At 41.7% G+C, this 15,466-nt stretch overlaps 1 protein-coding gene across 1 annotated transcript; it reads left to right on the top strand.

The window, feature by feature from the left end:
• The first annotated feature begins 217 nt into the window (after positions 1-217).
• On the top strand, positions 218-1,812 carry LOC145089274 (uncharacterized). Its single transcript, XM_079027730.1, has 5 exons — positions 218-513; positions 799-857; positions 927-1,171; positions 1,438-1,551; positions 1,666-1,812. The coding sequence occupies exons 1-5, from the start codon at positions 218-220 to the stop codon at positions 1,810-1,812; spliced, it is 861 nt and encodes a 286-aa protein (XP_078883856.1).
• The last annotated feature ends 13,654 nt before the right edge of the window (positions 1,813-15,466 follow it).

Raw genomic sequence — 15,466 nt, 5'->3', positions numbered from 1 at the left:
ATGCAAAGGTGAGATGTATCCATTGAATTTAAATTCGATACAAGGGAAGCCAGCCAATTGTCTTCTCACGAAAGCTTCTGCAGATGATAGTTGGCTATGGCACAGAAGACTTTCGCATCTTAACTTAAATATATCAACAAGCTTGTTCTTGGTGATCATGTGTGAGGGCTTCCTCTCCTAAAGTACGACATGTATCATCTTTGTGCTTCATGCGAAAATGGGAAAGCAAAGCAGGAAAAGTCATCCAACGATAGTGAATACGAAAGTCATTAAGCCACTCGAACTTTTGCACATCGATCTTTGTGGTCTGTCTGCGATCGAAAGTATGGGTGGTAATAAGTATATTCTCGTTATTGTAGATGATTTTTCTCGTTTCACTTGGGTTTATTTTATTAAGCAGAAAACTAAAGCCACTCCCAACCTCAAAGACTTCATAAAGCAGATTGAATTACAACTGCGAATGCTGGTTCGCAATATTTGTAGTGACAATGGATTGGAATTCAAAAACCAGGAGTTTGAAGAATTTCTAACTCCGAAAGGAGTTTCGCATAAATTTTTGGCTCCATACACACCACAACAGAACTGAGTTTTTGAAAGGCGAAACCGATCATTGTGTGAGGCTGCAAGAACCATGCTCTCATTTGCGAATCTGCCACTATATTTTTGGGCTGATGCGATTAGGCAACTTGTTTCACCCACAACCATTCAATTCTCAATAAACTATTTTTTTTTCACTTCCTATGAAATCATAAATAAACGAAAACCTAATGTAAAGTTTTTCCATGTTTTTGGTTCTAGGTGCATCATCTTTATTTCTAAAGAACAGAAGAACAAATTCGATGTGAAAGAAGACGAAGGTATCTTCTTGGGGTATTTGCTAACCTCTAAGGAATATAGGGTTCTTAACAAATGATCAAAACGAATAGAAGAAACCTATTATGTGACGTTCTATGACAACTACTTAAAGAGGACTCAAGCGAATGACAGTCAACCAAAAGAGATCTTTCCTAAACCAAGACCAACTATGATTCCACTATCCAATCTCTACAAAGAATTCATGCTATTATTCGATGAGCTAGAGAAGGCTATCACTTCCGAATCGAAAGCGGATGACAACAAGGTCGATGAATTGAAGAAGATAATTGACGATGTTTCGAATGATATGCACAAAGTGCAACCAAGTGCGAATGTCCCACATAACACAAATGCTACATTCCAGGGGGAGATTTTTGAATGAAGCTCCAGTACAACTTGTTAGGGGGAGCCCTCAACTCCACAAGATACTGACGAAAGTCCACTCCATGGGGAGAATCTGATAGCTGAAGAAGAGACATTCACATATTCGAGGGGGAGAAAGATAATACGAATGATGATTCAGATGTATAGATTGATGATTCAGATATACAATCAAAATTTGAGGATGTAAATGTTGAATAGGATCCATCTTGTGATCCTAATTATCTTCCTCTGACTAAATGGACAAGAGATCATCCAAAAACACAAGTTATAGGCGAATCGTCTTCAAGAGTTCTAACAAGAGCACAACAAAAGGTGAAACGAACTGCTTTACTCTCCAAAGTAGAATATTGCATGTTTAATTCGTTCATCTCCAAAGTCGAACCTAAAAATGTTTAGATTACTCTAGATCATTTGGATTGGGTCCAGGCAATGCAAAAGGAGCTAAATGAATTTGAACGAAACAAATTCTTCAGACTGATTCCTACTCCAAAGGATGCATCTGTTGTTGGGTTAAACTGGGTGTTTCACAACAAGCTTGATAAAGAAGGAAACATTATACGAAATAAATTGTGAATGGTTGTAAACTGGTATTGTCGACAAGAAGGCATTGACTACGAAGAGACCTTCGCACCTGTTGCTAGGCAAGAATCTATTCGTATCTTTCTTGCTTATGCGGAACATAAGAATTTTGAAGTACACCAGATGGATGTCAAATGTGCATTCTTGAATGGGGAACTTGAAGAGACAGTGTATGTGGAGCAACCCCCTGGCTTCATAAATGAGAATCCTCGCGAACCCCACATGGTTGCTGTCAAATGGTTGCTGTCAAGAACATATTCAGGTTTCTTAAACAAATATCTTCACATGGCATATGGTATCCATCAAACTCTGGTTTCTTCGTTTAAGCATTTTCGGATGCTGATCTTGGAGGGTGCAGCCTGGATAGAAAGAGTACAACGGGAGGATGCCAATTCTTGGATGGAAAGCTAGTAAGTTGGCAGTCGAAAGTCAAACTTGCGTATCCCTTTCAACTGCTGAAGCAGAGTACATAGTTGCAGCCTCATGAACTTCACAAGTCATTTGGATTCAAAGCCAACTTCATGACTATGATCTGAATATGAAACAAATCCCCTTATACTGTAATTCTGAAAGTGCCATTCGCATTTGTCATAATCTAGTGCAACACTCAAAAAACGAAACACATAGCACTAAGGTACCATTTTATCAAGGATCATGTGGAAGACGGTAATGTTGAAACACACTTCGTAAGATCTGCTGATCAGTTAACTGACATATTCACGAAAACCTTACCTGAACCTACCTTCAATCGGATCCTTCAAGGCTTGGGAATGATAGAAGCTGAATCTGTTCCAAAACCACTTTCGCTTTCATAATAACACTTTCGTTTTTAGTTGTACTTTCACACTCCCAATCTAGAGCATGTCATGCGAATTGGTGCGAACGCTCACAGTAATGCGCAGTCATCCTTTGCCATGTGAATTGATGCGAACGGTTGTAGTAATTCGCAACTCTTGTTTATCCTACGACTACATGCAAAAGCTCCTCATCTCTCATGATCGACTATTCGTTCATGATTTGGAGCATTTATATCCTTTTGTATATTATGTATATGTTTATTTTCGTTTATTTTTGTTTTCCCTCTTTTTCTTGATTATTTTTTTTCTATTCCATTATTTTACTTTCTTTTAAGAAAATAAAAAATACAAAAACATTTTCTTTATTTTTAATTTTATTTTTTTTCTCTCTAATTTTACTTAATTCAAAATTTTAAAAATACAAAAACATTGTATTTCTTCTTTTTTATTGCTTGTTCAGAAAAACTCAAAATTCAAAAATACTTTTTGTTTGTTTTGTTATTTTGTTCACTTGTGCATATTTGAAGGAAAAAATCTTTACTTTTCAAACACGAAGGATGGGGCAGGTATAAATCTCTTTATCTATGTACTAGCTAAGTGTCTCTGGAAGCATGTTGATGCATGTTGTCTAAAGCCTCAACAACTTTATGTTGAAGCCTTAATGAATCGATAATACCAATCGTTTCTTCCGAATCAGGCTATGAATTCACGTAAGTCATGAGCTACCTTACTCTTCTCACATTGAGTAAAGAGTTGTCTGTTTGGTCATTTCGCATAGCAGAGGTACATTCGTTTCTTTGGAGCCACCTCGTACTTATCTCCATCACTTTCACTTTCATGATCGTAACTGTTGGGCTGAAGATTATTTTGATGATTGCGTCTTTTGGGCTCGATAGTATAAGTTATTTTGTATTCCGGTTAGGGCCTGTCCAACCGAGAGCCTTTTATGTTTTGTATATAAAGTTTATGCTTGCATGCATATTAGGTTAACGATTTAGAGATTAACGAAATAGCGATTCATCTAGAGCATTGGTTCGACGACAAAGATTCCAATCTTATACATCCATGACTATGAAGTATGGGCGCATCACTTTGAAGACTACGTGATTGGATCTGAAGATAATGGATACCTCATATGGGAAGCCATCATTAATGGACCGTTCTCTCATTCTGCAACGTCCAGGATTATTAAGACACAAAAGGAGTACAAAGATCTGCTGAAGGATGTTAAGGATATTGCACAAGACGAGAAGGACAAATTCTAGTGCAATATCAAGGCGTTAAGGTTAATCAGATTCGCCCTTCAATCCGACACCTTTAGGTTGGTCAGCTCATGCACGACGGCGAAGGAAGTTTGGGATAGACTTCGTGAACTGTATTCAACAGACGAGGATCTTGAACATTCTATCCAAACCTTGCTCTTATCTGAGTTTGGAGAATTTAGACAAGGAGCCGAAGAAAATGTGACCCAGACGTTCGATCGCTTCAATCATCTTCTCAGCAAGATGATCAAACACGATATCGAAAGAAAGCTTATCGAGCAGAAGGTTACTTTCTTAAATGGACTGAGGTCTGAATGGAGAGCAGTGGTTTCTACAGTCAAAGCCCATGAGCAGTTTAAATCATACTCTTTGGCAAAACTGGTGGGTATTCTCAAGTCCCAAGAAAAGATTGTGGTGCAAAAAAAGAACGTCGTCTCTAGCCTTGGTTCGTTAGCCCTCCTATCAAAAAGTAAAGTTGTGATGGAGGATGAAGACCTCAACTTGGAGGAGTATGACCTCATGTCTGAGGACTATGCCATGATGGTGTCCAATCCCAAAAGGTTCATAAAGAAGAGATTTCCCAACAATAAAAACCGAAACTGGCAGGTGTGTTACAGCTCAGAAAAGGTAAACAATGAACCAAAGACTGAGGAGCCCAAGAAAGAACCGATGGTGGATGGCGATTCCGGAGTAAGCTGTTACTACTGTGGTGGGAAAAACCACTATGCTAAGGATTGTGTTCTTAAGAAGATGGCTGAAAAGGATGATGGAAATGATGAGGAAGCTGTGTTGCAGAAGAGACTGGATGAGTTGAGAAAGAAGAAGTCTACTGCTAATCCTTCTATTAATGCTCTTATTGTGAAGGGTTCGGTTAATGATGACGAGTTCGGTAGCACGGAAGTTTGGTCTACCGACTCAGAAGACGATGAAGTGAGGAAGCCTACCCATGGAAAGGCTTATGTGGCTAAGGAGGAAAGCAGTGTAGGAAGATGCTTCATGGTGACTAACGAATCTCAAATGAGGGGATACAACATCGATGGAGGAAGCGATGGACCGAAGGTGCAGGAGGACATGTGCTTTACGGCCAAACCACTCAGCCAGCAGTTCAATGAGCTCGATGAACTGATAAAGAAGGTACAATCTGTTTTTATTTCATCTAAAGTACCACCATCCACATATGAGAAAGATCTAAAAAACGTTAATACAAGAATTTCTCATCTAGATAGTAGCTTAACTCATACTCGAGTCACCAATTCTATCCTAACTGATCAATTAAGCAGGGTGGCGTCGAAGAGTGAGGAGCGGAGAATGTGGATCGAGTTAAAGGAGTCGGAATTAGTTAAAGTTAAAGACGAAAACATTTATTTGCAAAGAGACAATTTAAAATTGTTAAAACAGCGGAATGTTTTCTGTTTAATTGCTAAACGTTTATATTCTAATATTACTCAGCTCCACTTGGATTGTGAAATAGGCCAAAAGATCCATCGCATGATTTTGCCCTTCCTAGAGTTTAAGGAGAATGAAATCGATGCCGAAGCCTACAATTGTGAGAGTGTGATATCGTCTGATGATGTCAATCCGACCTACATGTATGGGCTGGACAAAATTGAGTCCTTCATTAAATCCAAGGACCACAAGGACATGCTTAAAAATCTCTTGGATGAAAATGATAGACTTAAACTGAGAACCGAAACCATGCAAAAATTTGACTCTTTAAACGCCAACGTAAGCTTAGAAAACAAAATTGATGTTGAAAATGCATATGAGCTTAACGAGGACGAAAACATGAGTGAAATTTCTGTAGAGGACACGGTTGACTGCTCAGAATTTATTAAAAGCGAACCTGAAAACCACAAGAATCTTATTTCTGAAAATTCAGTGGAGTTCGCTCGATTGTCCCAACAAAAGTCCCCAATATTAGTTGAGAAAGTTGTTGTGTATCAAAAGGCCAGGACCACTCCGAATCAAGTATACAAGGTGACTGGAGTAACCGAACATCAAACAGCTGAACTCACAACTATTGTAAACGAAGACAATGCTGATGGCTGCGATGAGTACTTCTGGGAAGCTCCAATAGATAATGCAAACGAAACCGTTGGCTTATCTGAAAGAACCTCCTGGATGAGTAAAGGAAGATACATACCTGAACCCTTGAACAAGCCGGATAATTTCAATGAGCCAAGCACCAGTGGTACGAAAGATATTCCTCAGGAGGATGAAAGATCAGCAAAAGAAGACGATCCCTCAGCTCAAAGTAAAACTCCTACAGTTCAAAAGGAACCAACCAAGGAGACACCGAAAACGAAAGCGAATGTTCATCATCAACCTAAGCAGATGAGGAATAGAAAGAGAGAAAGGAATCAAAGATACAGGAAGAACCTTTCTGAAAGGAAACAATTCTGGCAATCCCAGAATGCATACTTCTCACATCAAGACAAGAATTTGAAGTATGAAAACAATCCTGTAGGAAAACCTGAAAGTCACAACAACCGAAAGCCAAGGTTCGGTTCACAAGATAATACCAACCGAAGGCAAAGGTTCGGTTCTGAAAAAGACTTCAACCGAAACCAAAGGTTCGGTTCCAAGAACAACTCCAACCGAATGCAAAGGTTTGGTTCTGAAGTCAAAAGAGAACAAGACTCTAAGGTCAGTCCCTCCAATGATCAAAAGCAAAAGGGTCACCTAGAGTCTCCAGCCAAGAAGTCCTCTCAATCCAAACCCTCTCATTCTAATTCTTCTCGTTCTTCTAATTCTTCTACTACCACCAATTCATCTCCATCTTGCTCTAAAGCTAATTATGTTTGTTCTCAAAAATCTCATTCGTCAGCTGAACAAAAGGGAAAGCAGAAGGTCAATGAATCCAAACCAGAGTCCAAACCAAACACACCCAATCCGAACAAAATAAAAGTTTTTACCATTAAAAAGAAAGATGAAACAACTCTAGTAAAACGAACATATCTAGTTGATATCTCTCTTACTGTTCCCGTTCCCATGAAAAGCTCACGTGGACCCAAGAAACTTTGGGTTCCTAAATCTGCTTCATTTTTGCAGGTTATAAGTGACGAGCAGTTTGACGAAGAATGGTACATCGATAGTGGCTGCTCGTGTCACATGACAGGGAGGAAAGAGGAGCTCAGGGAATACAGATCTCTTGCAAATGGTGGCAACGTCAAGTTTGGAAATAACTCTTTCGGCACCATAAAGGGATACGGAATGATAACAAATGGGGACTTTACTATAAGGAAGGTGGCTTATGTGGAAGGACTCCAACACAACCTCATCAGTGTATCTCAGCTTGTTGGAGGTACAGGTCTCAAAGTCTCATTCGATGATGAAGGTTCTGAAATCATAGAGAAAAAGACAAAGAAAGTGATTCTCAAGTCAGAACGAAAGGGTGAAATGTTTCCTCTGAACATGAAACCCAACAAAGGAAACCCAGCCATATGCCTGTTATCAAAAGCTCAATCCGACGAAAGCTGGTTGTGGCACCGAAGACTCTCTCATCTCAACTTTAAAGATATCAACCGACTTGTCACTGGAGGTCATGTTAGGGGTCTTCCATTGCTCAAGTTTGACAGAGAGCATTTATGTGCTGCGTGCGAAATGGGGAAGCAGAGTCGTCAAAGTCACCCATCTGTAATCAACACAAAAGTTGTTGAACCACTCGAATTACTTCATATCGATTGGTGTGGTCCTTCATCTATCGAAAACATCGGTGGTAGCAAGTATATTCTTGTTATTGTTGATGACTTTTCACGATTTACATGGGTGTTCTTTCTAAAGCTTAAATCTGAAGCGACTCAAAAGCAGAAAGTGTTTATCAAGCAAATTGAAGTACAACTCAAGAAGGTTGTTCGCAACATTAGGAGCGACAATGGTCTTGAATTCAAGAACAGGGAGTTTGAAGAGTTTCTCGCAGAAAAAGGAATTAGTCACAATTTCTCAGCTCCCTACACACCACAACAGAACAGAATAGTCGAAAGACGAAACCGATCTTTGTGTGAAGCTGCCCGAACTATGCTAAGTTTCGCTTCCTTACCTCTTTATTTTTGGGCTGACGCTATTTATGGTGCTTGTTTTACACAGAATAGGTCCTATCTCAACAAGCGTTTCACGCTCACACCATATGAGATACTAAACAACAGAAAGCCCAATGTGAAATTTTTCCACGTGTTCGGCTCAAGGTGTTTCATCTTTAACTCTAAAGAACACTGCAACAAGTTTGATGTCAAAGCCGATGAGGGAATTTTTCTGGGTTACTCGCTCACATCCAAGGCGTACAGGGTCCTAAACAAACATTCGAGAAGGATTGAAGAGACATACTACGTGACCTTTGACGATAGCTATGTCAAAAAGCTACAGGCCAAAGAAGACACCGCTGGGGAAATCTTTCCTCAAACTGGCCAAGTCACAGTCTCTATCGCCAATTTATACGAGAAATTTATGGAACTCTTTGACGAACCGGAGAAAGCTTCTCTCTCAGAAGCAGGTGCAGCAGACAACAAAGTTGATCATATGAAGCGGATTGTCGAAGATGCTGCAAGAAGAATGCATGAAGGAGAATCGCCCACTGATGACTCTCCATCCAACAATGCTTTAGTCGAGGGGGAGCCAAGTTCTCATGACGAGGGGGAGTCAAGCTCACAAGCCCAGGGGGAGCCAAGTTCTACAACTTCAACCGAAGGTCCTTCACCAACCGAAGGTTCTTCTCCAACTGAAGATACCTCTCCAACCGAAGGTGCTTCAACGCCTGGAATCTCAGCACCACAAGAAACCCCTGAACCTCATGTTTCTCAAAGCTCATCAATTGAGGGGGAGCATAATGATATGACGCTTGATTACGATAGCCAATCTGAGCCAGAAGAAATGATCGATGCTGAACTAGACCCAACCTTTGATCCGAATTACCCTCCTCTTACCAAATGGACCAGAGATCATCCTATCTCTCAAGTAGTTGGTGATGTATCTGAAAAGGTTCTGACCCGATCACAATTGAAAGCAAAACAAACATCCTTACTTTCAAAGGTTGAGTTTTGTATGTTTAACTCTTTCGTATCAAAAGTTGAACCAAAGACAGTTAACACTGCCCTCGATCACTCAGATTGGGTTCAAGCAATGCAAGACGAACTGAATGACTTTGAAATGAACAAAGTCTGGCGCCTCATTCCAACTCCTCCAGATGCTTCGGTTGTTGGTCTCAAATGGGTTTTTAGGAACAAAATGGACAAGGAAGGTAATGTTATAAGGAACAAGTCTCGTCTGGTGGTAAAGGGATACTGTCAGGAGGAAGGGATAGACTATGAAGAGACTTTCGCTCCAGTAGCTAGACTAGAATCTGTTAGAATATTTCTGGCTTATGCTGCTCACAAAAACTTTGAGGTTTTCCAAATGGACGTCAAGTGTGCATTTCTCAATGGAGAACTCGAAGAAACTGTGTATGTGGAGCAACCTCCTGGGTTCGTGAACGAAAAGTATCCAAATCATTGCTATATTCTGGATAAAGCTGTGTACGGCCTCAAACAAGCTCCGAGAGCCTGGTATGAAATGCTTACAAAATTTTTAAAGATGTCTAAATTTAAACAAGGTTCGGTTGACCCAACCTTCTTTCGCAAAAAGGAAGGTAACCACCTTATGATAGTTCAAATTTATGTCGATGACATCATCTTTGGCTCCACGAATCCCAGCTTAACAGCTGAATTCAGAAAGCTGATGGAGACTAAGTTTGAAATGAGCTCAATGGGTCCTATTAACTTTTTCCTTGGTTTAAACATAGGACAGGGACCCGAAGGCATCTTTATTAATCAGGAAGCTTACACAAAGACTCTCCTAGCGAAGTTTGGCATGATGGGAGACTCAAAAGTCAAAGTCCCAATGGCATTCGGCACCAAGCTTACCCCTTCTCTAGACAAACCGGCTGTCGATATCACGCTCTATCGTCAAATGATTGGCTCACTGATGTATCTAACTGCTAACAGACCTGATATCATGTTTTCTGTGTGTTACTGTGCTCGATTTCAGGCAAATCCACGCGAACCTCACATGCTTGCAGTGAAGAACATCTTACGCTATCTCAAGCGAACCACCTCCTTAGGTCTATGGTATCCATCCAACTCAGGCTTCTTCGTTCAAGCCTATTCTGATGCTGACCTTGGAGGATGTGGACTCGACAGAAAAAGCACAACTGGTGGCTATCAATTCCTTGACGGGAAGTGGGTCAGCTGGCAATCCAAGAAACAAACGTGTGTGTCGTTGTCTACTGCCGAAGCGGAATACATTGCCGCTGCATCCTGCACATCACAAGTGATTTGGATCCAGAGTCAACTTCGCGACTATGGACTCAATATGAAGAAGATCCCACTATATTGTGACTCTGAAAGTGCAATTAGGATCTGTCATAACCCAGTGCAACACTCTAAAACCAAACACATAACACTAAGGTATCACTTCATCAAAGATCATGTGGAAGATGGAAACGTCGAAGTTCACTTCGTAAGAACCACTGATCAACTGGCTGACGTCTTTACCAAAGCTCTTCCTGAAGCATCATTCAATAAAATATTGCAAGGGCTAGGTATGATGGAATCAGAGTCAGTACCTCACACTACCTCTCAACCTCAAACGTAAGAAGCGAAACCAACCGAACGTTCGGGTTCGGTTCATCCATCTGACTCGCTCATTACTTCAAAGGTAGTTTTTCTCTGTTGTATATTTCTTGTACAATTCTATTTTTCTTTGTGTTAAAAATATTTTTCACTTACATGTCTAAATTCCTTGGTTTCTCAAAATCTTTTCAAAACCGAAACCTACCGAAGGTTCGGGTTCGGTTTTTCAAAATTTTGTTGAACCGAAACCAACCGAAGGTTCGGGTTCGGTTTTTCAAAATTTTCTACAACCGAAACCAACCGAACGCTCGGGTTCGGTTTTTCAACTTTTTCCCAATTGAAACCAACCGAACGTTCGGGTTCGGTTTTTAATATTCTTTCCAAAGTTTTTTTTACTCTTAATTTTTTTTCCTACTTATCTTTTATTTTTCTTCTATTTTTTATTTATTTATTTTATTATTCTTATCTTCTTGTGTGTTGTTCGTTTGTGGGGATATATTTGATGAATTACTTAAGTGTCCCTAGAAGCATGCTGCTGTATGTGTCCCAAGCCTCATAAGATTTTGAATAATAGCCTTCATGACCTGGTATACACAAACCTTGTCTTCCCAATAAGGCTAACTCATTTATTCTAATCGTGAGCTACCTCACTCTTTTCTCACATGAGTTAAGAGTTTCCTGCTTGGTCCTTATTTTCGCAGCAGAGGTACTATATCTTTTTACACCATCTCCATAATTCTTCTCCACTACATTCGTTTTATCAACGTAACCCTTGAGACTCTCAGAAATTACCACTGAGGTTTATGGTTACACAACATCTGTGTTTATGATCTTAGTTTCGTGTCACTACGAGCTGAGTGAAACCCTAAATTCAACACCTAATGAATTGACGGTGAACAATTAATTTGCTCAAATTTTCACCAAAGAATTGACGAATGTACCTTCATGAAATCTCAAATTTTCTTTTGCGTGATTCCTATGAAATTGTTACACACCATTACATTTCTACCCAAGGGATCCAATTTTAAATTTTTATCTGAGATTTTATATTAATCCAACCCAATACAAAATAAATTCCTACCTACTTGTTCAACAGGCTACACCGGTCTCACAAGTACTTTGTTCACTTTCTTTCTTATATCAAGAATAGAATTGATGAATCAAAGCGAAGCCACCCTTAATTAGCCTAATTAAAAGAAGCCTTTCAACATTTATTAATAAGTGTTTGATCGTAATTCAACGGGATTCCACACTAACACTTTGAGGTCTCTCTTGACCTTGAAGGAAGAGATTCGTACCCGGGATCATCAGTTTCGTGTCATTATTGACATCACAGAATATCCTTAAAAGAGTTGCTTTATTTCTTTTTCTTTTCCACTCTTTGCACGAAAATCCTTGATTTTCCAAAATTCTGTTACTAATTATTTACAGGCTGTATTATTATTTGGTGGTTCATTATGGAGTTGTGGTAAAAAACAATCCACGTGGGTCATTAATTCAAAAATGCCGTTTAAAAGGGATAAGACGAAAGGTTGCTGACTCGGCGGGAGTTAAAAGGATTGAAATTCAAACGACGGTAAAAAGTGGGCGCGTGTGAATTTGAAACGGCCGTGCTTTTACTGACACTTGTGGACGCGTGTGCGAAATCCAAGCATCATCACTCTGGCACAAAAGGCGCGTGTGGAAATGGAAACAATTTTCTCTCTGAAACGGCGCTTGTTGGGCGGCGTGATCCTAGGAAACTGACACTCTCTCTCCTACGTGATCATCGCACGCCTCAACTGTCATCCATCTGTCACTCAAGAACCCGTTTCGTATTTCCATAAGAGATCTGAAACGATTTTTCTCTCTCCTATCACCCACTATAAAAAGCCGTCTACACCACCTTTTACCTCTTTACTGCCTCCAAAATTTCCAAAGAGCAAATACTCCCAAACAGTTTCATGTTCATCATCTTCTTCATACCTGCAAAAATGGCTGAATCCTCTTCCGTTCATGCTACTTCACAGATCCTCCCCATCCGCCCACAACAATGTCTGGTTATTGATCTTAACCCACTGGCGTACGACTCCTACATGTCGCTGATAATCGAGTGCCTCAAGTACTCTCAACTAGCCACTGCTCTCTCCAGGATCGAGTCTGTTCCTATGGTGGCCCTATCGCAGGTTTACGCGACTGCTTATTACGACAAGGCAGTCGAACGGGTGTTCTTTGAAATTGCTGAACAAAAAACATCCGTTTCTCGACAACGGTTCTGCACAATGCTAGGGTTGGCTGTTGACCCTTCAAGAATAAACCCGGAGACGATTCCGGTTGGTTATCTATATAACATGTTTTACAACATGGGATACACAGAGGTTCTCACCTCTGTCGCCAAGTTTAAAAAGTCTTGCCTGCCGCCACAGTGGAATGGCCTATTTACAGTCCTTTTCAAAGGCTTGTCGGAAAAGGAGCTCAGGATCTGACGGTGCAAGTCGTCTCTTCCTGTCAATAATGTACGGGGTCTACAACGGGATTAACCTGGACTATGGGTTGGTCCTATGGCAACAGCTCATCCAGAGCCTCTCTTCATCATCCCGACACTCTGAGGTGTCGTTGGCACGGTTCTGGATTCTGATTACAAGATGGGCCATGGATAAATTTGACGTTCCCACTGCTGACGGTGCATCGATGTCTTCTGTTGGTACGTTCCATACCAAGAAGATCATCGTCTCAGATGCATCGGAATTTTCTTTCATTGGCTCCATCCCGGAGACAATGTATGGCGGCGTGCCATCTGACAGCAGATTGATTCGGACGATCAAGGAGTTTAGGCCAACTGGTCCTAGGGAACTGACACCGGATATGCTCAGGTCTATCCATGATGCAGACAAACCGACCAACAGGGGCAAAAAGGCTGAAAAAGGGAAGCAAGCGTCCAAAGCTCAAAAGGGACCTTCTCCCAAAAAGAGGAAACAACCGAAGGCTGCACAGTCCCCACAGCTGAAGAGGAGGAAGACTCAACAGAAGCGAAAGCTTGTAATTCCCTCTTCTTCCAGTGACTCTGAGGGTGAGAGTTCGGGTTCTGACGGCTCTCAAGGAGACGAATCTCCTCAACGAGGCAACACACCACCTCGGTCCCCTACCCCAGAGATGGAACTTCATAATTCCCCAGTTCCTTCACCTCCACCAACTATTCCTACTTCCATTCCGACCATAAACCCCACTATTCCACCAACATCTTTCCCTATACCACCACCTATTTTCACCACATCAACCGAAAATCCACCAGTTACCGAAACCCCTCCCGTAACCGAAACACCACAAACCGAAACCCAAACTCAACCACCACCCCAAACTACCCCACCCCATAATCAACCTCCAAATACCCCAACCACAACACCCCCAGCTTCACCACCCCCTCCATCTCCAGAAAATGCCTCCGATGGCGACAACCCTTACCTTGGTGGTGAACACATGAATTTTGATTCGGTCTACTATAGTCCGTTTCAAATTCAGAGTGATGAGGAGGATGATGCTCCAGTGACAAAGAAGCATCTCAAAGAGTTTCACGAGAAGGTTGATCTACTTCTCGCCTCCTCTTCCAACCAGCAGTCCTCTCTTTCTGAAGCTGCCCTTCAGAAAATTGTTGACGCCTTCTTCAGGGCTCAACATGATTCGGTAGCCTCAGCCACTGCTGCGATTGATGCCTCCACCAGAGCCTGTGTGGCTGCGACCGAAAAAGTCGATAAACTATTCTCCGACGCTTCTGTCCTGCTGAAGTCCTTGCAGGAAAGCGTCGACGCCACCAAGACAACTTTGGAACCAATTGTTCAGCAATTGGCCAAGTTCGTCTCAACGGAGTTGACTTCGTTCGCTACCCTACGCCAAAACATAAGCGACGACAACTCGGCCCTTCGTGCCTCCATCGATGCCCGCCTCGCTAAGCTACAAGAGGATCTTGCAGCTGAGAATTCTTTGATGGACGTTCTGGCGAGCAAAACAACCGACCTCAAGGTCAAGAGCACGCAACTTTCCAACTCCCAACAACAACTAGAAGCTCTTCGATCCGAAAGGGAGGTGATCAAAACGTGTGTTTCGGATGTCCACGCAGCATTATCCAACATCCTGGAAGCACACGATCCCATTCTAAACCATTCGGTGAGGCGTACCCTCGCTGAAAAACTCTCTCCGGCCATGGACCTTCTCAGCAAAATCGAAGGCCTACTGAGTTTCGTGTCCATTCCGAAACAAGGGGGAGATGAGCAACCCGGATTGAAACCACCTCCTTCCTCCAAAGCTACTCACACAACCGAAGCACCTCCGACTGGTCATGCTTCGGGTTCGGGTGTGAAGAACAAAGGCAAAAACATAGCTGAGGAAGAAGATGAAGATGAAGATGAAGACAAGGAGACCATTGCTGAGATGTTGAAACGAAAGAACAGTCGCAATGCTGACGATGATGCCATTCGTGTGGCGCGAGAAGCTGAAGAAGCCGAACACAAGCAAAAGGAAGCCCACGATCTCCTTGAGAGCCGAAAGACTCTCTTCCCTGCCTGGACCAGGGAGCGTATGATTAAAGAGGCCATAGAAACTCCCAGCATATTATGGCTCGAGCCGGTTATATCATTCGACTGCAACAACACTGTCGATTCGCAGTTTGATATGCCGCTAACTCGAAAGGCGTTCATCTTCCACGCCTTCTCTAACATCTTTGAAGTCCCACATCAGAACGATGAGCTTGACAGGGAGCTCATTGACTTCTATCTGGCGGCTGCTCGTCCTCAATACCTTACCTGGAGCGCCCAGAAGATTGTGAACGTTCGGGTGCTGAAGCCTTATGCCGTGGGGAGATTCACAAACGTTAAGTTCAAGCTCATTCGAGGATCTGCAAGAACTGCTCATCTTATCTCCCTGGCGGATCTACCGAATCTAAATCCTCATGATTGGATTGTCCTGTATAATATCCTTTTGACTAATGAAGCCGAATATGGTCCCATTATAGACC

This window comes from Lactuca serriola, chromosome 2, assembly GCF_051521515.1.
Source record: "Lactuca serriola cultivar US96UC23 chromosome 2, Lser_US96UC23_V15, whole genome shotgun sequence".
Taxonomy (NCBI): Eukaryota; Viridiplantae; Streptophyta; class Magnoliopsida; order Asterales; family Asteraceae; genus Lactuca; species Lactuca serriola.
The sequence above is the reverse complement of the archived record's forward strand: the minus strand, read 5'-3'. Positions and strand labels throughout refer to the sequence as shown.